The 24,539-nt window shown below is 46.6% G+C and overlaps 2 protein-coding genes across 3 annotated transcripts in view; one reads left to right on the forward strand and one right to left on the reverse strand.

Annotated features, from left to right (window-relative positions):
• SCAPER (S-phase cyclin A associated protein in the ER) overlaps positions 1-14,553 on the forward strand; it is a 142,855-nt gene extending 128,302 nt beyond the window's left edge. For both annotated transcript variants that reach the window (XM_027698128.1, XM_027698129.1), the window contains exons 30-32: positions 9,728-9,919; positions 12,437-12,488; positions 14,100-14,553. In XM_027698128.1, the coding sequence (XP_027553929.1) occupies positions 9,728-9,919; positions 12,437-12,488; positions 14,100-14,194 (339 nt within the window). In that variant the 3' untranslated portion in view covers positions 14,195-14,553. The remainder of the gene's footprint in view (positions 1-9,727; positions 9,920-12,436; positions 12,489-14,099) is intronic.
• Positions 854-19,277, reverse strand: ISL2 (ISL LIM homeobox 2). Its single transcript, XM_027698133.1, has 7 exons — positions 19,220-19,277; positions 18,073-18,262; positions 17,618-17,877; positions 17,224-17,507; positions 16,953-17,123; positions 16,089-16,821; positions 854-1,576 (listed from the first exon to the last, which is right to left on the reverse strand). The coding sequence occupies exons 1-6, from the start codon at positions 19,275-19,277 to the stop codon at positions 16,705-16,707; spliced, it is 1,080 nt and encodes a 359-aa protein (XP_027553934.1). The 3' UTR covers positions 854-1,576; positions 16,089-16,704.
• Positions 19,278-24,539: the final 5,262 nt, after the last annotated feature.

The following is a 24,539-nucleotide window of genomic DNA, read 5'->3' on the forward strand; positions in this document are numbered from 1 at the left end:
TAGTTAACATCCCTATCTGTAAGTAAATAGTATCTGAAATTACTTAATTCTGATTTTGTTAGTTTCTTCTCAAGAGAGATTTTTAGGAGTATTGATTTCATGTTGAGGTTGTGGGTTTATTTCTTTAAACCTTAAAAAAAGCACACCCTGACCTTTTAAAGCTTTATAGGTCCACACAAAAAATATGCCTGGTAAATTTTGTGAAATAGCTGATTTTGGCAAGCGAGTGATTCATGTGAAGTTGTAGTCTTGACTCCCATTTAGAAGCACTTCAGCTTGTGAACAAAAATCCCCTAAGGATTAAACTCCCCACGTTAAAGCGGAGTACATTAAGCCAGCTCTGTAATGTGTGCTTTTGCTCCTCAGACCACATAAATTCACTTAAGTGAACCAGTGTCTTCAGGAGAGATGGCATTCCTGTCTGGGCAGTCAGGGAAAAGCAGGGACGCCTCTTAGGTAATTTGTCAGACACCTTTGTTGTTTGAGCTTACTGATAAACCTTTTCTTTTCTAAGAATGAGTCATGACAAAGCAAAGCAAATACGGCCGAAGCATTTGGGGCTGCACATTTCGTGTGTCACATCTTAATTGTATTTCCAACACTCCGAAATGCATCTCGTTTTAGTTTTTTTCTATTTTGCTTTTTGAGAGGATGTGGGGAAGGTAATTTAATATGAGCAAAGACTTAATGTGAAATCAAGTGCGTTTAGTTTCGGTTCATGGTGGGCTGGCTGACTCCTGTAGGGAGGGGAAGAGAGAGTGTGTAGGAATAAGTGTGAGAAATGAATGCGTTTGGATTTATGTTATTGTCTTATTCTCAAACTGTAAACACAAAAGAATAAACTTATCTCCCGATGCCATCAAAGCCAGTGCTTTCAACAACCTTAAAATACAGTCACTAACGAAGCTTGGAGAGTAAGAGAGAGAGCAGTCAGCTAATGCCACCTCCAGAGAGCAACGTTCTAATCTTACTCCTGGGTTGGGGATAAAAGGAGTTTGGTGGTCTCAGCTTAATCCCCACTGGAACTTTGTACACACGGAAAAGCACCACACAGTTTGGCGTAATCCTACTTAATAAGCAGTTTGTTCTGGGCTCAGACCTGGGCCTGGCCCGCTCCGGGTTTGGCCGGTGGCGCTCCAGTGGCGCGGATGGAGCCGGAGCTTGCGCAACGCCCGCCGTCCTTCTGCCCTGCTCCCACCCTGGCGCTCGCTCCTCTGCGTGAGAATTACATTTCACACAGAACTTTAAAACAAAGTCTAAAGCCTGCAAATATTTAATCGGGCCTTGTGAGCTATTGTCTGTCTTGCCTCATGTGTGAGGGAACTCCCTGTGCTTCTGCCATAAACTCTCGGTTTCCCAAGTCTCTGCCGACCGCGCTGCCTGTCCCCGGCGTGGCCGGCCCCATGCAGAGGGAACGCCGGCCTGCTCTGTGTTCACAGCGCTGGGCTCGGCCGGTTGACAGTTCTTCCGAGCACTTGGATGCTGCTCTGAGGGTGGGAGCCTGCAAGAGGCCCAGGGAAGTCTCCCGAAGCCGTTTTGTCATGTTCAGCTCAAGTCACACTTGATCGAAGCGATACTGAAACATAAAGAAAGAACAAAATGCATTAATTGAGCACTATGGAAAATATTGCTCGTCTTCCTCTTCTCTTAGTAAAGGGTAAACTGTAGCCCATTTTTCATGGCAGAAAAGCACATTTTCTTGCTCTCTGTTTGAAGCTTTGTCTCAGCCAGCTCTGTAACATGTCCAATGGTTCAGTGTTTCACAGGCTTCTTAGCTGATGATTAGATACTTTGACAAACCCTTTAGATTTCTTGGGGAAGCCATAAGACAGAATGTGCTAGGAATACTAATTCTAAGGCTGTGTAGCTTGCTTGTGAGCAGAATTTTGGAGTGTGACAAAAAATGTTTGCTTTTGAAGAGAGAAAATGCTCCGAGACATACAAAAAGATTTTATGTGTTTTAGGCTGTAATGTTTGAATTATTCACACCTTCTGGGGATTTTGACCCGAACTAGCTCTGTTACCGGGGATGCTGGCAGAAACCTCAGCCAATAGAATAGTCTCCTTAAACTTCTGTTGACTATGGTCCTGTTTCTTCTCTACCCTTTAAATCATCTTGTTTCAGATCGTGCCCAAAGCAGCAACTTAAATGTATGAGTGGTGTATCCTCAAAGTGTGAAGATGAAAAACAGTGCACTGAAAAACAGTGCAGGGCTACAAAGGGCTAATTGTAATCATTTCAGGGCTCAGAATAATACCTGAGGGTTCGAGACGTCACAATGTGTTGTTTTTTTAATTTTATCTTACAGAATACGTGTATTTCTCATACATTTAATTTATAATAATCTTTTCTGATTAAAAATTATTAGGCCAACAAATATATAAATCTCCTTTTATGTTATTGTGGAAACAACGAAGTTTACAATTTTTTAGAAAGATGTGATACCCTTAAGGTCCTTAAGTATATGATTAACACAAGAGCAACCTCACGTTTAAATGTTTATCTTTATGTTAATATATCAAATGCTAAAATGCTGTCACTTCTGAAGTTAGGCTTTTCTTTAATACCTTTTCTGGTTCAGATATTAGATTACTATTTTATCCTGTAGCCTGGGCATATATTAAATTCACAAGTACCCTCAATGCATGTTAGAATTGTTTCTATTTTCCTTTCATCACATTGTAACGAAGTTTATCTTTTACAATATATGTTTAACATTTATTTATTGATTAATTTAATCTATACATACTTCACTTGTTATAACCGAGGTGACTTGTTTTTGGATGACATTTTTTCGAGAGCTTTGTATAAAGAACTTCTTTTCCTAGATTTCCCACTAGCACCACTTCTGGTAAACATTTTTAAATCTTCACTGCAATGCTGTGCTGGTAGTTGCCATTGTCGTATCCTAAATCTTCATACATCTTAGGATGATTACCCAAAAACCGCTGAGATAATTTTTTCCTGTTATGTATACACAGAGCACCCCTGAATCTGCTTAAACCATAGAGCTCTGAAAGGACAATGCTTACAATGTGGTTTATAGGAAGACTAATGTTATTGCTGAACTCCCTTATCTTTCTCTCTGAAAGCTGACACGTGATGCTAAGAAAATAAACACTGGAATTTTTCAAATAGACAAAATTCTTATTTTTAAATTTGAGTGTAGCATTCTGGAACTTTCTTTTTGCGTGGAAATGGTGCTCTGATGGCTGAGAAATGTTAGGAGGAATTTAGAGCATTCTTTGCTCACGGCTTTGCCAATAGTGGAGTTTGCAAAATGGAAAGAAAAGAGCTTGACCTTAAAACAGAAGAAGAGCCTAAGTGGTGACATATTCTGCTGATTAAATACTGGCAGTATGAGATCTGTTTATATAGAAGCAAAGAAATAATGCAGATCTAACTTTGAAGAGAAACTCTGGACTACTAATATAAAGACTTATTTCTTTTACAAAGTTATAAATAACCTGACATCAAACAAAAGGATTTAACTGTTTGATGGAATACTGTTGTTACAGGAATTCGATGCACAGTTCCTGTTCGATAAAGTTATTAGTTTTTAGTACAAATTAGAGTTGACATTTATATAAATGATAAATACATGGAAAAGAAACATTAGTAGTTCCCATACCAACAGTACCACTTTAAGATCCAAATGTTTATAATGGCCACGTTGAAGTTTGGAACCGCAGGTCACCCGAGATAGCAGGGGAGGCAGGGAGTGCCCCTTAGAGAACCATTAGCTTTTTAGGCTGAGTTGTTCTAAGAAAATTGCGTCTGAACATGAACTACATTAGAGCAGGAGAGCACAGTCGAGTAGAAAGGCACGTTTTAATGCTCCGTTTCATAAAAATAAAAGGAAATTCTATTGGGAAGGATGTTTTTCTGGAAAGTTAGTTCAGCTCCCGGTGATAAGCACTGTGTGTTTGTAAGTACCTGTGGAACACACCCTTTCATTTGCAGGTTTTTCTCCAAGAGCCAAAGAAGTTTTTGCTTCAGGAAGTTTTAAACTTTCCAAAGTTACAATTCAGCTCCATTTTCCTGTATCCACGTTAGTATAATTTTGTCTCAGTTTTCACTTAATAAAAGAGCTACAACTTCTAATACTCAGCTATAATGGCTAAAAAACATCAGCCTGACTGTAGAGAACTAAGAACACGGCATTGTCGGGCGGGGTTGGTCACGCAAGAACGGTGCACTGGGATGACTTGTAAGGTTTTGTTCAAATCTTGACATTTGGGGTTTTCGTGGCTACAGGTTTCAGTTCTCTCCTTGGCAATCTTTTTCCCTTCTCTGCTATCAATTTTCCCTTTCTTCCGTGGATGAAAAGAAATCGATGGGCTGCAGAAAGCCCCCGTCAGTCCCATTATCTCCGTGCTGCGGTGGTGCCGAGCAGGAATCCCTCTGCTTGGATCTGGGGAGGCACTTCCAGGGGCTCAGATGGCAGCTCGGAGCTGCTGGATGTTGTCTCTACCTTCCCATTCGGACACCCCCTGCCCTGCAGGTCTGATGGATGGTGGCTGTGCCATTGATGCCAGCCATATATTTGTTCCCAAAGTTTCTTCCCGAAGTGAAGCACGTCTCAGTTCTTTGTTTTGCCCTTGCGCAGACAAAACGCTTGCTGCTGGCTTTCTTTTCTTCCTGAGCAGAAAATTAATTAGCTGCTTCGAAAAATAATTCCAGTGGTTTTATTGTATATATTGACAGAAATAACTGACAAGAATGATGTCTTTACAGAGCTACAGAAGTCCAAATGAAATAAGTGAAACAAGAAAACCTAAATCCACCAGTAGAACTAGACTAAATATTGCTCTAAAAATCAGCACTTCCCCTCTGCATTAATCCTGGACTAACCTTGCATAGTACACAAGCAGTGAAAAAGTTTTTGGTCTGAGATTCAACCATTTATTTTGTTAATTGTAATAAAACATCTGACAATATTTAACATACATGCGTAGAGCTATGGGAAACCAATCTGGGATCATAATCTTCTTTAAATCTCTGGAAGGTTGTAGGCAGAGTTTTCAATTCAGTTATTTTCTCTTTTTTAAATGCTTTACAGTTATAAAATATGTGCATTTACAACTTGGAAAGAGAAACTTAAGTTGTCACAAAAAATGCTACTCCATAATTAAAATAAATCTCCACAAGGCAATTTGATGGAACTGCTAGTTCTTGATAAATTAGTAGCATGCATCTACGTTACGTGTCTAATTAGAACATGTGAATGTATGAATGACATGACATGATTATATGAATTATCAATTTACTTCAATTTGATTGACATTTGTTCAGTGTTTTACATAAAATCATTCTTCAGCTTTCTGGCTGACATTTTAGTTTTCTCAATGAAAATCTTATTTATTACTTACAAGGTGATTATACACTCAGTTACCTGATTATGAAAATATAGTTTCAAAGACTAGAGGATTCTTATTTTAATTTTCTGTAAGATTTTACAGCTGATTTGACATGTAACTGCAGAGACATTCTGTATCATCACTATCATTCAAAAGATCTGGATCCTATTAGTTATGAAGATTTTGTTACCCTCCTTTGACAAAAATACTTATACACGCATTTTAAAATAATTTCATTGATGATAAAAGGAAAACAGAGACAGATAAAGTATAAATACATGCATATACAGTATGTAAATAGAACTAGGAGATGTTCTCCAAAACATCTTTCCCTTGCTAGATCTCAGGAGAAGGTTGTCCCATTGCCTGCCAGTGGTTACCTCCTTGCCCTGGCAGGCGAGGAAAGGAGCTGCATTTCTATGATTCTCATTCCTTAAGGAGCATCAGAACATTATTTTGGGGCATCACTGAAAAATGAAATGAGCTGCAACGTTCCCCTTTGCTCCCCAGAGGAAAGTCATACCCAAGTGTTTTGGGTTCCTAGGGTCTATTAGTTCCCTAGCAAAGGCCTTCAGGCCTGGGAAGTTCTCCTTTGTAAGGTGCCAGGAAGCAATGGCAGGAGAGGAGGGCTGCTGGAGCTGTCCTGGTGGGAATACGATGAAGAACTGAAAATCCAGGATGGAATATCCTTCCAGCCGTCGCCTCAGGTCTGTAGCCAGACACCCTACCTAAGTGACAGGGGAAGCCTTATCCCCCAGCATAATGATGAGTTCCCCTCACAACTTTATTACTGTTCCATACCACAAGGAGCTTTTAATTTTTTGATTGATTGTCCTTTCTTATTGCTCAAGTGCTGTGTGGCATATTGCTGGCTTTTGTCATTGGGGTCTGTTTTGAAAGACTGACTTTTATACTGCTTCAGGCTTTCACAGCGAGAGGAATTGCAGCAAATGGCCAAGCAATACACTATATAGTGAATATTGGCCCTAGTAAATGTGAGGAAAACATGGATTCCATCTAGAGACTTCAGAAATCATGAATCATACTTTCCTAAGTGATAAACTTTCAGAAACACCAGTTCGGTGCATCGGGATAATTATTGCACTTGTGAGAGCAGAGTGCACTTCCCAAAGAGTCACACGGGAGCATGGATTGCTGGTAGGGCAGTGGAGAGAGCCTGACCTGCTGGCTATTGGAGATTAGGCAAATTAGCAGGACCTGCAGAAGGCTATAAACTGGTGGGAGTGACAGAAGATAACTGATAGGCAACCTTGGAAGGTGTTGCTCAGGGAAAAGTTCCCACAGGTCATCACATCAGTCACTGTGCCGGGCAGGCGGCTGTGGAGGCAGCAGGCACAGCGTGCAGGGTATGGGAGACCTGGAAATTCAGGCAGGCACCAAGCAGGGGAGGTTCTAGACTTAAAGGTGAGGATTTGAGATACTCTTGCCTCTGAGAGCCTCTCCCTCTCAGCAGCCTTTTACATTGAAAGCAGACAGGCCTTTGGCCAGTGCTTTCTGGTGTGCTAACCCTGAATCCTCACCATGCTCTGGAACAGGGGCTCCACCTCCAGAGTGATTTGGATTTGAGTTTGGCTGGTAGCACAAAGGAAAACTTCATTAATTCATCATGAAGTAGCATTTCAGAAATGTGTTTGCCGTGTCTCTTACCTGTGCGTAGCTGGGGTCTTCAGAGAGCTGTTCTAACATTTAGAACATGTTGGGCCATAAATAAGCTAAGCTAAGATGGAATTTATTCTGACTAAGCACAGGCAAAACCAATAAGGTTGTATAAATATCTGTAAATTTAGAGAGTAAGCAACATTTTTAAAGGAAATATAGCAAACATGAATGTGAGTTGCCTGCTCTGGATTAAAAAAAAAAAAAAAAAGCTTGGACTAATTTAATAGATCTCAATTCAGAAAAAGAAAACCACAAGCAAATATTAATGGAACATGGGCACATAGCTGAAGTTAAGCAGGTGCTTAAATGCTTGACTGTACAGAAATGCAGTGATTTAATTAGGATCTTGTTACATTTGACAGGCATATCTGACTTTCAGGCTAGAGAGTGAGCAACAAGAAAAGCTAATTCTAGGTAAATGTGTCTGGATCCCAGTATGTGGCAGGAGGAGAGGCAAGCTGGATTTCAGTAAGGACTTTGTATCTTGTATTAGAGCATTTTGTAAGATGAGTATTCCATATTTCAGGCCTGCAAAACTCCCTGGGATCATTAAGCCAAGAGACTGTTAAAAAAAAATGAAACAAAAAAAGTCAAGAAAGAGGAGTACAAGGTTTTCGTTTTCTTTGTTGTTCATCTGCTCAGTCGAGCCCTGGGCTTCACTTTCTCCACCCATTGACAGTGAAACAAGGAATATGTGCTCTGCTACAGGTTTATTTGGTTGGGGTTTTTTCCAGTAAGAGGTGACTCATGTTTTTTTCCTTCAGAGTACATAATATAGCGTATCAGGTTTAGTAGCTGCATTAGTACAATGAGCTGAAATCATTAAATTGATTCCACATGTGATAAATACCAGATTAAAACATCAGCAGCCCTCGTATATACCTTCCTATCCTTAATGTTGATAACATCATAGCGGTAAAACTGTTGAAAAGCAAAAAATAATGAAATAATAATTCTGTGAAGGCTATTTGGGTATCTGCACTGTTAGTTTGGCAAGACTTCACTAACTACCCATGGCATTTTTAGGACAGGTAAAGGAAGTGAACTGTGAAATGAAAAATGAAAACTCCCGAAAAATTCTTCTCCTCTGCCTGTTCGTCAAGGGTGTGGTGGCCATTAAACAGAAATCAAGAGTTCTACTGTTCTGTCCTGGATCAAAAATACCAATTGTAGTTACTTTAGTACAATTACAATTGATTTTAGGTACTTTTCTGATTGCAGAATTTAACATAGAAAAATAGGTTTGTATAATAAGCACTCTGGTTAATTTAAAGTTTCAGCAGTACTCCCAAACTTGGAGGGCACCTCTCGCTTACAGGGTGGGAGCCAATAGCAAAGTTGAGAGTCATCAGTGATATTTTCTTCAAAACAGTGTCTGAATGTGTGCTTAATTGTCTCTTATTTGCCTGTCTTTTAAAAATTCCTTCTGTCTTTAATGGCATTAAGACATTGCTACCAGTCCTTTGAAAGGTTTTCAATGTCTTTTTCACTGGTGAACTGAAAAAAATGCAAACTATTACTTTGTTGATTTTGTTTTTAAACTGAACTGCATTATCAACTTAGTGTGTGCTCTGAAGGTATTGTTAAAAGTGCTTTGAAAACTTGTAAATCCCTGTAATTTATGTTCCTGTGGCCTCAACTGCTTCTTTCTGTCCTTCTGGTTTTAATTTGAATGCAGTCTTGTCTGGGTGTGTACCTGTAAAATTGTGTTTTTCCAAGTACAATTTACAGTCATGACCCTCAGTTTTACAGTGTTCCAACCTTATAGGAGCTTCCTCCTATGCCAAAAAGCCAACTTTGGGTCACACAGCTCTTTCATATTGTAATTGTCTAATCAAGGTTACTTGGAACAGATCCGATTTGGGCATTTTTTAGTTTATCACAAAGACTTTATAAGAATATCAAGTAAATTGGAAAGGTTCCTGTGCAGGAGACCAGTGATAGCGTTGCCTTATTTCTTCAGATGTACACAGTTGTAAACTTAGCCTGCTTCATGACAACAGTCCCATTTATCTAAACAATTCTCCTTTTAGAGCCAATGGCACTGATAGAAACCGAGATAAGAAATACAGATGGGAGGATCTCTGAGTCTCTCCTTACTGAAACTCCTCGCTGTGCAGCTCACAATCACCTTTTCTTTTTGGTGCCTGAGAATGCGAGGCAGACATCTCCCATGAAACAGAGTCCCCTCTGATTGCCAGCAGGCACTCTAGGAAAGGATGGTCGAGCCTCGGGAGGGAGAGTTTTTAAAATCCTGGTGATTTCTTTCTGGATTTTCCCCCCACCCTGTGCTTACTGTGTTTAAATGGCAGGCATTGGGGTTTTGTGTTTCGTCGCTCTAACTCAGAATAGTCCCTGTGCTATAATTCTTTGCCTTTTGAATTAAGGTATTACATTATCTATTTTATTGTAATCTGCAAATTAATCCCCTTCCCGTTTACTGTCTTTTTGGGTGATAGAGGAAAAAAGTTTCAGAGCTCAATATTCTTTATGTTCTTCTGCAATAAAAATAACGCTTACACACTGAAACAGAAGTTAGTTGAAGTAAATGTTTTAAGCTTTATTTTTAGTCCTTACTCTCAGCCATGCTCATTTTTTTAGCATGACTTCAGCACCCTTGGTGGTTAACAGGAAGAGAAGAAGAGATAGATCATGTGGTTTAATTTTGTTATGTTTGTATTTTCAGATCATTGTACAATCTGGCCGTCACCCCACGGTGCTGCAAAAACTATGCCAGTTGCCTTTCCAGTATTTCAGTGATCCTCGTTTAATCAAAGTGCTCTTCCCCTCGCTAATAGCTGCTTGTTACAACAACCCTCAGAACAAGATCATCCTGGAGCAGGAGATGAGCTGTGTTCTGCTCGCCACCTTCATCCAGGTATCACAGCTCTGCAGCCGTGCGGGGTCACTGCGGCTGCTTCTCTCGCCTTTGCTCTCAGTGGGGGAATCATTTGACTTAAGTAAAACAAGTAAACACCATTGAAGTACTTTGAGATTCTCTGCAGCTCTTCTCAAACCACAGATTATGCCTGTACTTGAGGCATCTTATAACTCTAAAAGGTGGTTCGGGTTCTCACTGTCCACTCAGGAGCCTGTTTTCATTACAGTTCCTGGATGTACTAGGAAGGTTTGATGTAGGTCCTGCTGTTACAAGACAATCCTTAAAATATTTATTTTTTTAAATTCCTGCACATATAGCATATCTGAAATTGCTACATTCATGTGTTTACATGCAAATGTACAGTTGTTTACTGTGTACCATAGATTTACAGAGAACTGAATGTGTATATATTTTATGCAGAAAATACACAGAACATATGTTACCAGTCTAATCTTGCAATCTTTATTTTTGACAGTAAGCCACTGAGGTCATTACAAATACTGTTTTAAATAAGGATTTGCAGTATTTTTGTTCCCTTTGTCTGAATTTATGTGCTGTTTTATCTATCAGATTTTTTGGATGCCTTATGTTTTCCATACATTGACTGTTTCCAATTAATAAATGCAGTTTTCATAAACACTCCACTATTAAAAATAATATGCTTTTATGAGTCTAGTAACTCTGTATCAGTCACCTGAAAGTTACTGTTGTTGATACAGAAATGTTAGTCAAGCTCTTTTCCCTAATGCTTTACAGCTACTCCAAGGATACTCCAAGGATAGGCTACATGCATTTGAGAGAGAAGGCACAAAAACTAAATATTTACTGAAAGTTTGCATAACTTCTGAGTGCAACTACTTTTTGTCCTTTTAATACTAAAATAATTGCATAGCATTTTTTTAAAAAAGTTTGGAACTTAGTATTAAAAGAATTTGCTATATAGTCATAGTGAAACTACAGATTTCAATGTAGAAGTTGCAGTGGCAAAAAAATAATTTGAGCATTATGAGGAAATGCAGCAAGTTTAGTTCATTTTTTTTTTCAGCCAAAAAACATGAGAATGGAGGAGAGTATTCTCTATATGAATAATTAAGATTCTTTAGCTTGATTTTTGTGCTATGAGAGAGGGAATGGCATTAAAATCCCCAGTAGGTACGATAAAGTGTAAGTATATCTACAAGGGACAACATTAGTTTCCAGTTAGAGGTATATCTCAGATGTCAAGCCCATGTACTGTTCTTGCAGGCTTTTAAAAAAGGTGTTATATTAAAATATGGAAGAGTTGTGGGTGCTGTAAAGAGTCCTGTCTTTGCTGACTTCACTGGTACTTCAGTTTTTTGCCCGTGTTAAAATCTAATCCCAAATGTTGCACATGCGTACACAGAGAGCAATTCGGGAAGGATCCAAGGAATGCTCCGATCCCGCACACACAGAAGAGACTTCCCTCTCTACTTTTATTTCAGCTTGCTGCTGTTTGTCAAGCAAATCTCTCATTTGCTTCGGTGGAAGGTTTGGGAAAGACTGTAAAATGTTTCCCCGTGACTAGAAAATGAGATTCTTCCTGTGCCAGGGAGCACTAAAAGAAGTCCCGTTTGCGTAAAAGTTCGGTGGTGTGTACGAATATAACACTTAAATACAGTGTGTTAAATGTGTGCAGCGAAAATCAAAGGCAGAGGGTTGCTGGATTTTACAACGACCTCCTTACCAACAGATTTATTTCCATCATCTGAAGTTTGCATCAGCCCGTTTATTTTTGTTACTTCTGCTTTTAGATGTGCAGAAATAATTAAACAACATTTAGGAGTATCCGCGATTTGCTAAATTGTATCTCTTATCAGATAATACCACCTTCAGCGTTCTGCTCGGTGGATACTCCAACAAAAGATAGGATCTGTGGTGGGGCAGCCGACATGTTCCAAGCGAGGTCGGTGTCCTTGCTGACTCCGAGGACGCAGCGTCCCGATGCCCGAATCCAGCAGGGAATCCACACATGGCTCTGGGTGCTCATCCTGGCTGCCCCACAGCTCGGGCTGGGGTTACCCCCGCTGGGGAGGAACTTCACACACTCCCAAGAGATCAGGACCTCGGGCTCCCAGGTCCCTGGGAAGCACAGCCATTGAAACTGGAATCACTCATGAGTTTGTAAGAGTGTATTTGGAGTCAGGAGCAAAGACCTGAAACACCATTTCTTTTACAGAGACATGGCTATGGTAAATAAAAATCCCAATAATAACTATTTCCTAAGAAGATATTAAAGCCTTGAGTTCTTTGTTGTGTACTAAAATTATTTTTTTTCAAGTATAAATAAAGAAATAAAAATCTACTATATATATTATAGAATTTAAATGCTGGCAGTATTCTGTTGTTATATGTAACAAACAAGCCAGAGTTTGTTAATTTAGAGTTTTCATAAAGTATTAGTATTTTTGAGTGACTGTGAAGACTTAAAAATGTTGTTTTAATTTCTCGGGTGTAAGATCTGAAAACCTGATGCCTTTCTTTTTTTCCCCATAGGATTTTGCACAGAGCTCAGGCCAAATGGATAATCAGTTATCTCAGCAGAGGGGTACGTTCAATGCAGTGTAACAGAGGAGCAGTCGGTTAACAAAATGTGTAGATATTATATTTCACTGTGATTTAAATTTTTTGAGTCTGCATCACGATAAAAGAAATACAGTAACTTGCAGCATGATTTTACAGCTTGGGGAGAGGCTCCCTCACATCCTGATGTGTCTTCCAGTCCTCTGCTCATCGTATCAGGGATTCAGACTGTTAATCTTTATTAAATTCTGTGTGGTATCATGTCTTAAAATGTGATACTGTACCTGCACATATTTAATTAGCTGTCACAAAGGCTGCCTTCAAAAGTTTTAGGTTGCAGAAGCCATGCAGCAATGCCAATACACCTGGGGAGCCAAAAATCTGTAAAATACTGTCTTGTAATCGTTATTTAACGTTCATCGGTTTGCAGAAGAGGTGTGACTTTTTTTTCCCCTCCATTATTAAGGTATTATTTAAAATGCATTTAACCTCTTTAGGCTAAATTTGAAATATTCTCAGCTGAGATGGCTGTTACTTGCTAAACACATCTAAAATTCAAGTGCTGATGGGCATCTGTTCTTGAGTTAGCTGTATTTTGCATAAACTACATCGCTCGGACAATCATTTCTCCCTCATAGCAAACAAAAATCCACCACCATTTTGCCCAACATTTGGCAAGAGATGAGCAGTTCTAGGTCTAAAACATAAGCTTTGTGTTTAAAAATAAAATATAACACATGAAATTAATGTAACTTTATGGAGATTTTTACTGTCAACGTTATACCTCTCAGTCTGAAGCAGCCTTGTGCAGTGTCTGCAGCACAAACTTTCCAGGATTGTGTTTGCATGAGAATCTGCTCAACAAACATCTAAAACCTAAGTGGAAAACTGCTTTTTATTTTCGCTATTCAAGCTGGATGAACTTTTAAAGAAAGATGACTATGTGGTGACATGTGAGTGTGGTTTCTAAACATTCCCCAGTTGCAGAAAAGTTGTCTCAGTAATAGTATAAGCAGGATTATTTTTATCCGTTATATCACTTGAACGTGAAGGATGGTGTCCCCAAAACACAAATGGGAACAGTAACACTGATGGGAATACAACCTGAAAGCACAAACTTCATTGTTCGGGTGCTGTGTGGAGGGTCGGACCCTCAAACATGTGTCCACATGTGCAGTCCTGTTCACTCGCAGGAGTGAAAGCTGCGTTTGTACTTGTGCTGTGAGCTCTGGGAGTCAGGGAGCACAACTCCTCCGCAGCCCTCCGTGGAAAAAAAGCTGCTGAGCAGAAAACACCGTTGAGGCTGCCCAGAGCTGAACAAGGCTGAGCTGGTCCCTGGTGGGTCCAAGAACATGAAGTGTGTAAAGCTGTATAATGTTCCACGGCGCAAAGCAGAGCCTGATCCAAAAGCTTACAAATGGAAGCCTTTGCTCACCAAAGCCTCTGCCCCCATTCTTAAAGCCAGCCCTCGATGTCCCAAGCTCCACAGAAGTGTCACCCCACGGGCTGAGAAGATTTTGGGAGGGGGAGGGAAGTAAAAGTATCTCAAATTGGCCGCATGTTCATTATTCTTGTTTTATTGCCATCTTATCTTAAGAGGGAATAACTTGGTAATTTTATGTTCTGTCTTCAACAGAAAAATTTTTCAGTTCTCAAGATTATCTTGAGCTGTCCAACAGATTCCCGCGGCAGTCCTGGGAAGAAGCTCGACAGTTCTTCTTGAAAAAATAAGTGTTGTATTTGGGTTTTGAATCCCTAACATCGTCACACTGACCAGTTCCTGCTGACTACCTTCTTTAAAAGGCTGTTCTGAAACGGTTTTGATACTCTAAATACTTACTCTGTAGATATATAATTTGCACTATTTATATCATAACTACTGTAGATACTTCCAAGTTCTGTTTTGTAATTTTGATAATTTGAGTTTATTTCGTTCATGTATCCGATGTCATGATTTGGGTGTTTTCTGCCCTGTGATGTGGTGGGACTTGCACTGCAGAACTGCTGAAATAAGGTTGCAAACAGAGAAAATATGTTCTATATATCTTGTAATAAAATAACTTATTCTGTCTGGTGTGACTTCTGTGTTACAAATGTTGGTGTGTTTGAATTACTATAAGCAACACAGGGCTCGGAGATAGGAAAGAAAAAGCCCCTTAAGCTGTCTTTCTCTTTAATCAAAAGTCAATCAGAATCTAATCAAAAGAATTCGTTAGATTTGGCTCTAGGGAAAGTTTGCTTATAATTTTTTGGTAATTTGGGATAAGTCACATAATACGGATTTTTTAAACCATGTGCGTTTTTAACGTTTCGGTAAGACTTTAATAACGCTGGTTTAACCTAGGGATGTTCTGTGAACGGGGAAGGTTCCGCGGAGCAAAACCCAGCGGCGCACCGGGGCCGGGCGGGATTCGCTTCCGCGGGAGGGGGCGGGAGGCGCTGCGGGCCCCGCGCTGCGGCGGGGACGGGGCCGATCCCGATCCCGGGCGGCCCGCGGGCACCGGCACAGGCAGCGGGACCGGGACAGGCACCGAGACCGGGATAGGCAGCGGGACAGTCCTCTCTTGGCAGCCCCGCGCCGCCCCCGCGGCGGCCGCAGGGCCCAGTCCGGCCCGGCCCGCACCCGGGTCCCGCCCGCGCCGCCTGAGGGGAGGCCGCGCGCCGCCTGAGGCGATGCTGCGGCCCCGCTGCGGCCCAGCCCCGGGAGAACGCGGGGAGCACCAGCGCGACCAGGATGGAGCCAGGTAATGGCGGGGGCCCCGCGGCGGGGCTGGGAGAGCGGCAGACCCCTCCACACTTGTGCCCGGCCGGGGCACAGCCCGCCCCGGCGGTGCCGAGCGGCCCCGGGCTAAGGCGGCCCCGACGGCGGCTCGCCCGGGGGGCCCGGTCCCCGCACAGCCGCTCCGCAGCCCCTCGGGGTGGTGCAGCCGCTCCGGCGCCGCGCTGCCCATCCCCTGCAGCCCGGAGGGCTCGGTCAGGGCCCGGCTCTCCCCGGGTGCCCGGGGAAGGGTAGGGGGGGTGCAGTGTGCTGTGGCTGGAGCTTCCCGGGCCTGCGGTCCCGCTGGGAGCCGGTCCGGAGCGGTACCGCCGGGGTAACGGGGAGGAAGCGGGGACGGCCCCGCCGCGCTCCCAGGTGATGCCAGAGGCAGATAAGGAGCCGCCGCCTGAGTATGGACGGGGGGATGGATACGCTCGAGGGGTCAGTTCGCCTCGCCCCGCCGCCCCGGGGAAGCCCCCGCCACGCCCGGGGAGGAGGCGAGGCGGCCCCGCAGCGCGGCAGGTGCGGGCACGACCCGGCCGAGCCCGGGGGCTGCTCCGAAAGGGAAACCTGCGCTCCGCCTCCCCGGCTATAAATAAGCGGCCCCGGTTCTGAAAGCCGATTAACGCGGTGCGGGGAGGCCGTGCGGAAAAAGCCAGGGCTGTGCCCATCCCGACCCGGTCCGCGTCCGACCCCGGGGAGCCTCTCTGCCGCCCTTCCGCGCCTTTTTATTTTTCTTTTGGTGGGTTTTTTTTTCGTTTCAGTCCTTTCCTTTCCTTTTTTCTCTTTTTTTTTTTTTTATTAAGTCCAAAATACTTAATTCCACTATTCAACCGCTGACTCTGACAATAAATAACAATAACTTACTTTTGATCGTTAAAGGCGCAAACAATCCGTCCTCCGTCCATTGATAACTTATTATTAGTACTGGTTTTCCCGTTAAAAAGTCTCGTTTCCGTGTCCCGTTTTTCCAGCGATCGTGCGGGGCCGGGCGCCGCGGCCCGGGAGAGGCATCGGCGTGAGATGAGGCTGGACGGCGCGGAGGGACGGCCAGGCCGGCTCCGCGGCCGCACGCTGAGGGAGTCTCTCCCCCTTTTGTAGGTTCTTTTTTTCTTTTCCCTTCCAAAAAGGGATGAAAAGCCGTCTCCGGCGCAAGCGGTGGGCGAGGCGGCCTGTCACCGTGCCGGGCTCCAGCGGGGAAATCCACGTTTCTTTGGGAAAAAAGAAACATCGAAATCCGCAGGGAAAAAACCCAAAACAACGAAATAACCAGGGCGGGGACTCTCTCTCCGGTCTGGTGAAGGCAGCGAGGATCCCGGTGCTTTTTTGGCCGTCAGTAACATATTTTTTGTTTGTTTTTAAATAAGAATAATTAAAAAACAAAGGCGTTTGTCCGGCGCTCTGGGAGCGGCCCGGGGCCGGGTGTCTCATGCAGGGAGCGCAGGCATGCGGAGGTCCCGCGGCGGCGGGCGGCCGGGCCGCCTCACGTCTCGGCCGGGCTGGGCACCATGCTGTTGGGGGTGTCGGGGAGCTGGGAGGACAGCGAGGTCACGTCGCTGCCGGAGGAGGTGCCCAAGGAGCCGGACTCGGAGAAGGAGACCTGGGGGAGCAGCGGCGGTGAGGGCCCGGCGCGGTCGCCCCCTGCCCCGGCCCCCTCCCGCAGCCCCCTGGCCCGGCGGGCCGGGGTCCGCCCGCCCCCCGCGGCCCGACGGGCGGCCCGGCGCGGCTCACCAGCTGCTGGAAGGCGGCGGGCTGCTCCAGGTCGCTCTGCAGGGCGAACTCGCTGAGCGCCTTCCAGGGCGGCTGGTAGGTCTGGACCTCCACGGCGCTGCCCTGCACGGCGCTCTCGTGGCGGATGGGGCTGCCGGCCACCAGCGGCGTCCCGGTGAGGCCCTGCAGGCTCTGCGGGCACACGGGGATTCAGCGCGACTGCCGCCCGAGCCCTCTAGCCCGGGACCCCCACCCCCAATTCCCTTCCCCGGCGGGGCGGGTGGGCGCTCACCGTCTTGTCGCTGTGCTGCTGCTGCTGGAGCTGCTTCATGAGGATGGACTTTTTCTTGTCCTTGCAGCGCTTGTTCTGGAACCAGACGCGGATGACGCGGGGACTGAGCCCCGTCATTTCCACGAGCTGCTCCTTCATCAGGGCGTCGGGGCGCGGGTTGGCGGCGTAGCAGGTCCGCAGCGTGTGCAGCTGCTTCTCGTTCAGCACCGTCCGCACGCGGGTGGTCTTCTCCGCCGCCTTGTGCGCCGGCGGCCGCGGGGCGGGCGGCCGCCCGGGCACCGGGTCTGCGGCGGGCGGGGAGGACGCGCACCGTCAGCGCCGCCGCCCGCCCGGCCCCTGCAGCCCCCCGGACACCTCCCCCGCCCCGCCGCCCGCCCCGACGGGGAGCCGGTACCTGCGAGGTGCGCGGCGGCGGATGGAGGCAGCGCTGGGCTGCGCGGCCCTCGGGCGGCGGCGCCGTCGGGGGGCGGCCCGTGGTCGGCGCGGCAGAGCAGGTCCCGCTCCCGCAGGCAGAACTGGTCGCCGGGTAGGAGCTGGCGGCCGCAGGCGGCGCAGCGGAAGCACTCCAGGTGGTAGACGTGGTCGCGGGCGCGCATCACCAGGTCGCTGCTGCTGAAGGCCGCCCGGCACTGGGCGCACTTGATGCCGAAGAGCCTGCGGGGATGCGATGCGCCGTCAGGGCGACTCCGGGCGGCGCCGCGGGGGCGGGCAGCGGCCGAGAGTCAGGTTTTCGTTGGGGGAAATTCGGGGGTTTTAAGGGGCTTTTGTGCTTTTTCGGGTTCGGGTTGGGGTTTTTTGCCCTTTCTTTTTTTTTTTTTCCCTAACGAGCGTTGGCGCATTCGGGGTCACCTGCTGTAATCCCGCTTGCAGTAGGCCTTGCCGTCGCGCAGGAAGCATGTGCAGGTCTCGTCCAGAGGCTGCCCGCACTCGGCGCACTTGAGGCAGGCGACGTGCCACTCCAGGTCCGGCGACACCCGCAGCAGGAAGGGGTCCTGGATTCGGCCCCCGCAACCGGCGCACAGGGCCAGCCCCGGCCGCCCTGCCGGGAGCGAGTGGGGCACGGTCAGGGCCAGCCGTGTGCCCGAGCAGACGCCAGCAATTAGGGAAAGGCACTTGAGTTTTTTTTAAATCTTTTTCCTTTTTTCTTATTCTGTTTTGTTTTGGTTTTTTTTCCAAAATAGGAAGAAAAAGAAATAAAAACAGGAACGTGGACAGAAAGGATGGAAACACGAAAGGAGAGAAATTATAATAATAATAATTAAAAAAAAGACAGAAACTTGATGGAGGGAAATAAAGGCAGAAAGACAGAGACATAAAAGTAGAATTTCGGAAAAGGAAAATAAAAACAGAAACACAGAAACGATGAGACAAAGGCTGAGGAAAAATTGAAAGAAAGAAGGAAAGAAGGAAAGAAAATAAAACGGAATGATAGAAAGGAACAAAACCAGCTAAAACCCAGATGGTTAAAACGAGAACATGGACAAATGAAAACAGTAAGAGACAAGAAATCGAAGAGACAGAAAGAAATAAAACCAAACAAAACCAGAAGAACAGAAAGAGAAAGAAATAAACAAAAACGGAAAGAGAAGTAATAATAACAAAAAAAGACAAACCGAAACACGAAAGAGATAAAGAAAGGAAAACGGTAACACGGGCAGCGAAAGAGAGAAGAAAAGAAAGAAAAAGGAGAGGGAAGCAGAGAAAGAAATGGAAAGAGCCGAAAGCAATGAGCTCAGCAGCGCGGACAGCTGAAAGGACAGGCATTCGGTAAGAAACGGGGCCAGAGGGGCCGGGGAGCGCTGGGCATGAACGGGAATAGCGGCACCGGAGTTGCCCCGGGCCGAGCCCGCAGCCCTTCCCGGAGCTGTCAGCGCGCCCGCGGTCCGGGGCGGTGCGGCGGCCGCCAGCCCACCCGACGGCAGCGGCGGCGCGGGGCTCGACCCGCAGCGTCCCGCACCCGCCCGCCCCGGCCCCGCGCTGCGCTGCGCGCACTTACTCTTGGAGGGCTCCCCCATGGCGCCCGGGAGCGGCCGCGGGAGGAGGATGTCCACCATGCGGGCGGCCCCCTGCGCACCGGCAGCGATGCGGGATGCGGCGCCGCCGCTCCACCACTACCCGCGCGGCGCGGGGCGGGGGCCGCGCCCGCCCCCCCGGGCCCGCCCCGCCGGGCCGGCCGTGATGTCAGCGCGCAGCGGCCGCGGGCGGGGGGCGGTGCTGACCTCACCGCGCGGCCCCCGGAGGCGATTGGCGGCCGCGGGAGCGCCCAAGGATTGGCGGCGCCGAACAATGGGCGCGGAGCGGGGCGCGCTCCCCGCGGGACCGGCCCGGACGGGGCGGGCGGGACCGAGCGCCGCGGGACGGGCTCCTCCGCGCCCCGCGCCCGCCGCACCCTCCGACCGCCCGGCGCGGAGCGACCCGGCCCCGTGCGCGGAGGGGACGGCGGCATCGGCGGCCAAGGAGAGGGAGATCCATTGTAGCTTCTTTTCCTCCCTCTATTTTCCCTGTTATTCTTCTTGACTTTTAGTTCGCTTTTTATTTGCTGCTTTTATTTCCCTTTTCCTCTTCCTTCCCCTCTCTTTCGCCTTTTATTTCGTTGTCCCTTTTTCCCCCCGTATCGGCGTGCCGCAGGCAGGTGCCCGCGGGCGGGCGCGGCGGGACATCCCGCGGCAGACGGGAAGGGGCTCCGCCGCGGACGCCGGCTCAAGGCTGCGCGCCCGCGGAGCGGCTCCCCGCTGGGGGCCGTGTGCGGGAGGACCGCCCCGACGGACCCGAACGGGATCGACGGCATCGTCGGGGCTGCCGTTCAGGGCAGGAGCCCCGTGATGAGTTGAAATTAGCAGAATAAAAATAATATTTTATTGCATTTTCATGCACCTGATCCCGTGCTGTTCCTGCAGCTTAACCTCTCCTGTTGCTTTCTTATTACTTCTGTTATTTTTTCCTCTCTCTTTCCCCCCAGTCTCCATGGGGTTCCTGTGCATTAGCAGGAAAATAGGGAGAGCACTTCAGTGGCCTTTGACTCGGTTTTAAATTGCCGAAGACTTTGCAGCACAGCCGCACGAGTAGCTCAAAAGGTCCAGGAAAGCTTATACATGCTGGAATTGAGATTGCTGCTGTCTTGGGGCTTCAGCCTTGTCCTTCTACTCCACACAATCACCTTTTTAATTTTACACACGGTATTTGACAGGCCTAGACCAACCTGTATGGCTTGGGAAGGACACGGTGATTTTAAATGTCGGCTCAGGAAGGGCAGGCTGGGCTCATTTTTCTGGGAGGAGGGAGATAGGGTGAGTTTTCTGGCTGAAGTGCTTGTACGAGTCAAGCGCCCTGTAGATACGAAACCCCAGAAGCTGAAGAGGGGGGAGGACGATTTTCGTCACTGGTGTTGGACTATTTGACCTGTTCTCCCCAGCCTGACCACAGCCCCTGCTACCCCTTGAGGACCCCAAATGTTGAAAGCAAACCTTCAAGTTTATGCAACAGCTGAGGGAGGAAGGTGCGTGGTATTTGGGGTACCCACTTCAGCAGGGACACGTGTTAGCACGGGATTTTGGCATCCCTGCATGTGCAGAGGTGCAGAGGTGCAGTGTGGCCACGACATCCTCAGGGCAGGGCGGTTCCACAGGTCCCTGCCTGTGTGGCAGTGGCAGGGTGGCCATGGTGCCTGTCAGGGGTTGTGGTGTGACTGCTGCCTGCCTTGCCAGTGGCTGAGCTGGGCTGGGAGGTGAGTGGTGTGAAGAATATTAGAAAAGTTTGACTGGCTCTTCAAACTGTGGTGACCCCATAGGATGGGTGATGGGAACCTCCACAGCGCTACCATGGCTGTGGGGCAGCACAATTTGTCCTGTCCATGCCTGGGCACCTGGCAGAAGAGAGGGTACAGAAGGGTGACTTCAGCCTGAGCTGGAATCCACAGAGTCCTGAGTGAGTCAGTATGTGCATGTGTTAACAATAAAATGCAAAAATAAAATGTCAGAGTGATAGGAGAATGAGACACGTCTAAGAATACAGCAGCTTGGCAGGGATGCTCCGTGTTGCATCACCCTCTTCCCACTCGAGGGCAGGATCTTCTCTGCTCTCCCAAACCTCCCACCAACTTAGGAAAAAGAAAGGTTACAGCTGAGCCAGCCAAACATCTCCAAACTGGCGCAAAGCTGTGCTGCAGGCACACCTGTGTCAGTACAGAGCAACGTGCCCTGTACACCAGGCAGGTACGGTTGGACTGGACTCACTTCACATCCAGGCAGGCAGGAACAGGGTAGGCAGTGCAGCACAGGCACTTTAGTAGAAAATCCCAAAAAATTACTTGCCAGGGAAACCCTGAAGCTCCTCTATGTGATGTGCAAAAATCTTTAAAATGACTACAGGTACAAGAGGGATTGAAGCAGCTCGGTACCACCATGTTTTACAAACAGGTTAATTTTTGGTTCATCTGAGGGGGGGTAAGGAAAAGCACATAATAAAATCGTAGAATAAATCAGGCCAGGAGGGACCTCTGGAAAATTGCTTTCAGGTCACTTGGAACTGCTGGAAGCATTTGTTAGTCAAAGCCAAACGCAATCTCCCCTGCCACGCTGATTACTCCGTGCTCTCCTCCACCCAATGTTCAGGGTTTCCAATGGCTTTTGGGGCAATTCCACTTGGGTTTGGTGCGAGAGCTGGCAGGGGCTGCCTGGCCGGGGTGAGGCCAGCTAACAGCACTTCCCGCTCTCTACACAGCAGCTCTGCTTTATGCTCCCAAATAGAAATACAAGTTCCTCTAGAAAGGGGAAACAGTAACAATTTTTTTGTTTGCAGCAGATTGCAAAGGCAGTAAATGCTGATTCTTTCAGAGCCAGCCATGGATTAAGTCCATTATAAAATTAAAACAGATGGAACGCAATTTCACTTACATTACAAAAAAGGACAGGAACCATCTGCAATAAGATTTAGCATTGCAAAGCTATTGTTATCATGTTACCATTAAAACCTTTGATGAAGGGTTTTCTTTCTTTCATAAACTTGTTCACATGAAACAAATGTTTTATTTATCCATCTTCCTGAGATAATCATATTTTATTTAAAAAGATGACATCTCTCAAAAAACCAGCTCTTAGTTCTAATAGAATATGGTAAAACAAAGAAATGTTGTAAAACTCCAACACTGAACCACTGGGGGCTTCGATGGGGTGGATGCAGCACAAGGAGAATTCTCCATCCATTTTTCCTTGAAAAAACATTTCCTTGTGTTTGGGCACAATGTCTGATACTGAAAATAGATAATTAATGAGATAATGGGATACTGCATGTCACCTCCTGTCCAATGGGATTATCTGATGGCTAATTATGGACAGATTGTGATTAATGTGATTATGGATTGGATATTAATCTGATTCTGGATTGATCTAGTTATGTTTTAGTCTGCTCCAAATGGTTAATTGGATCTGAGATAATAGAAATGCAGCTTGCACCAGATTTTGCCACATCAGTTGATGAAGTATCTTTTGATCTGGGTGGGTTGCGAACAATAAATTATTTACAGCTGTTGAGAAAATGACTCTTCCTTAGAATGTAGTCATTCATTTTATTTTCAAGAGCCTTTGAAAACAAAATCAATATCCTTTCTAAAAGGAGATGTTGACAAAAGAAAGGCACGTACATAACTCACAAACAAATGTGACGAAATTAAACAGTGGTTAACCCGGTGGCCTAATGTCTGGTGATGCATTTGAATTGCTATGTGGAGCTTTGGGCTCAATTCTTCTGAGACCAGCAGGGGTTGGGAGCATTGCAGGGGAACAGGGCCCAGCGCTGGGGAAAGTGGTGTTGCACAAGAGCTACTGCCAGCCCTGCTAGTGATTAAGAATCAGCCATGGTAACATGGCAAAGGGAGCCCTTGCCATTTTTCCCCTCCGGATAAGAAGGGTTCTGAAAGTTCATGGGTGCAGAAAGGACTCATTGGCCCATTTCCTCTGGCCTCCTTCATATCAGACCATGCAATTGGACCCAGTATTATTATTATTATTATTATTTTCCCTCACAGTGAGCCTGTTAATTTATGGTTTACCTCAGTCATGTCTCCCAGAGATGCATCTGGTCTTGATGTCGCCTGCCAGTGTGGGAGAGACTGCTCTGCTCCCCTCATTCCTGCTTGTTAACTACTTTCACTGAAAAGGCAAACTAAGTGTACAGTTTAGGTTCAACCCTCAGACACTGGATCTTGTTATGCCATTATCTGCAGGATTAAAGGCAATGTTCAAGTTGTAGACTCTGTAGACTTCATCTTAGACTTTGTGGCAGGGCGAGCAGGAGGCGCATTAGCCTTTGTCACCGGGTGCCATAAGCCGCAGGTAACTTCACCAGGAGGTGCTCCTCTCTAACAGCCTTTGCAATAAAAACATCAAAAATCAAGCAGGTCCCAAAACACTGAAAATGAGGCCTAGTGCAGCTGCTGTGCTTACACAAAAGTGTTAGTGACTGAGGTGAAATGGAAAGAAAAAAGGAGAAAGCAACTTTCCCTGAAAAATGCTTGGAGGCGTGGAAAGGGCTGTTCCCCTGGGGTGATTTCATGGCGTGGCTCTCCCTGCTACTGCAGGGATGGCTTGGGCTGGCATAGTGAGAACACAGTGGCATCTGGGTTCCTTTCCAGCAGTATAATGGGCAGAAAAAGCAGCTACCTGTTTAAAAAATAATGCTGCTACAACCTGGCAGAGAATTTTACACAGATCTGCCATTAGTGACAAGGCAAGCTGTGCACAGGAGGGGGGTGGCAGATCACAAAACACCCACTGCAGGTGTCTGCACTGGGAGGGGACCAGAGCTCTCCCCACCAGCATCACTTCCCTTGTCCTCTGCACAAACCGCCACCACTCCTGGGCAGGACAAACTGCCTTCCAAGGTAACCTGAGCCTTTACTTTCAGGAGGTTATGAGGGTCTCTTTTCACCTGTGACCTCGGCAAGAAAGGGTTTCTTGAACTCCCCTGGTGATCTTGTTCTCTAGGAATATGCAGCAAATGGGATGGGATGTGGTGTGATGTTGCTCCCTAACTCCCTTGTTACTTGATTGGCACATGGAAATGATTAGCAAGCGAGAGGAGTTTGTAAGAAAGGGAAAACACCTACCTGTGGTGGTTTTGCAGGCTCAGTGTAAGGAGGAGGGTTGTTTCTGCTATGGGGTGGATTTGGGGTAGCTCTTTCCTCTGTCCCCCACTTTGTAAGTAGGACTTGTGGCATTCTCCCCTTCCAGAGGCGGCTGTAAGGCCTCATGAAGACCAGCTGCTGCTCTGAGATATGCAGGTGAGTGGTTGTAAGGTGATCTGGGCAGAGCATTAGGTAC

This window comes from Neopelma chrysocephalum, unplaced genomic scaffold (genome assembly GCF_003984885.1).
Source record: "Neopelma chrysocephalum unplaced genomic scaffold, ASM398488v2 Primary Assembly neopelma1_124, whole genome shotgun sequence".
NCBI lineage: Eukaryota > Metazoa > Chordata > Aves > Passeriformes > Pipridae > Neopelma > Neopelma chrysocephalum.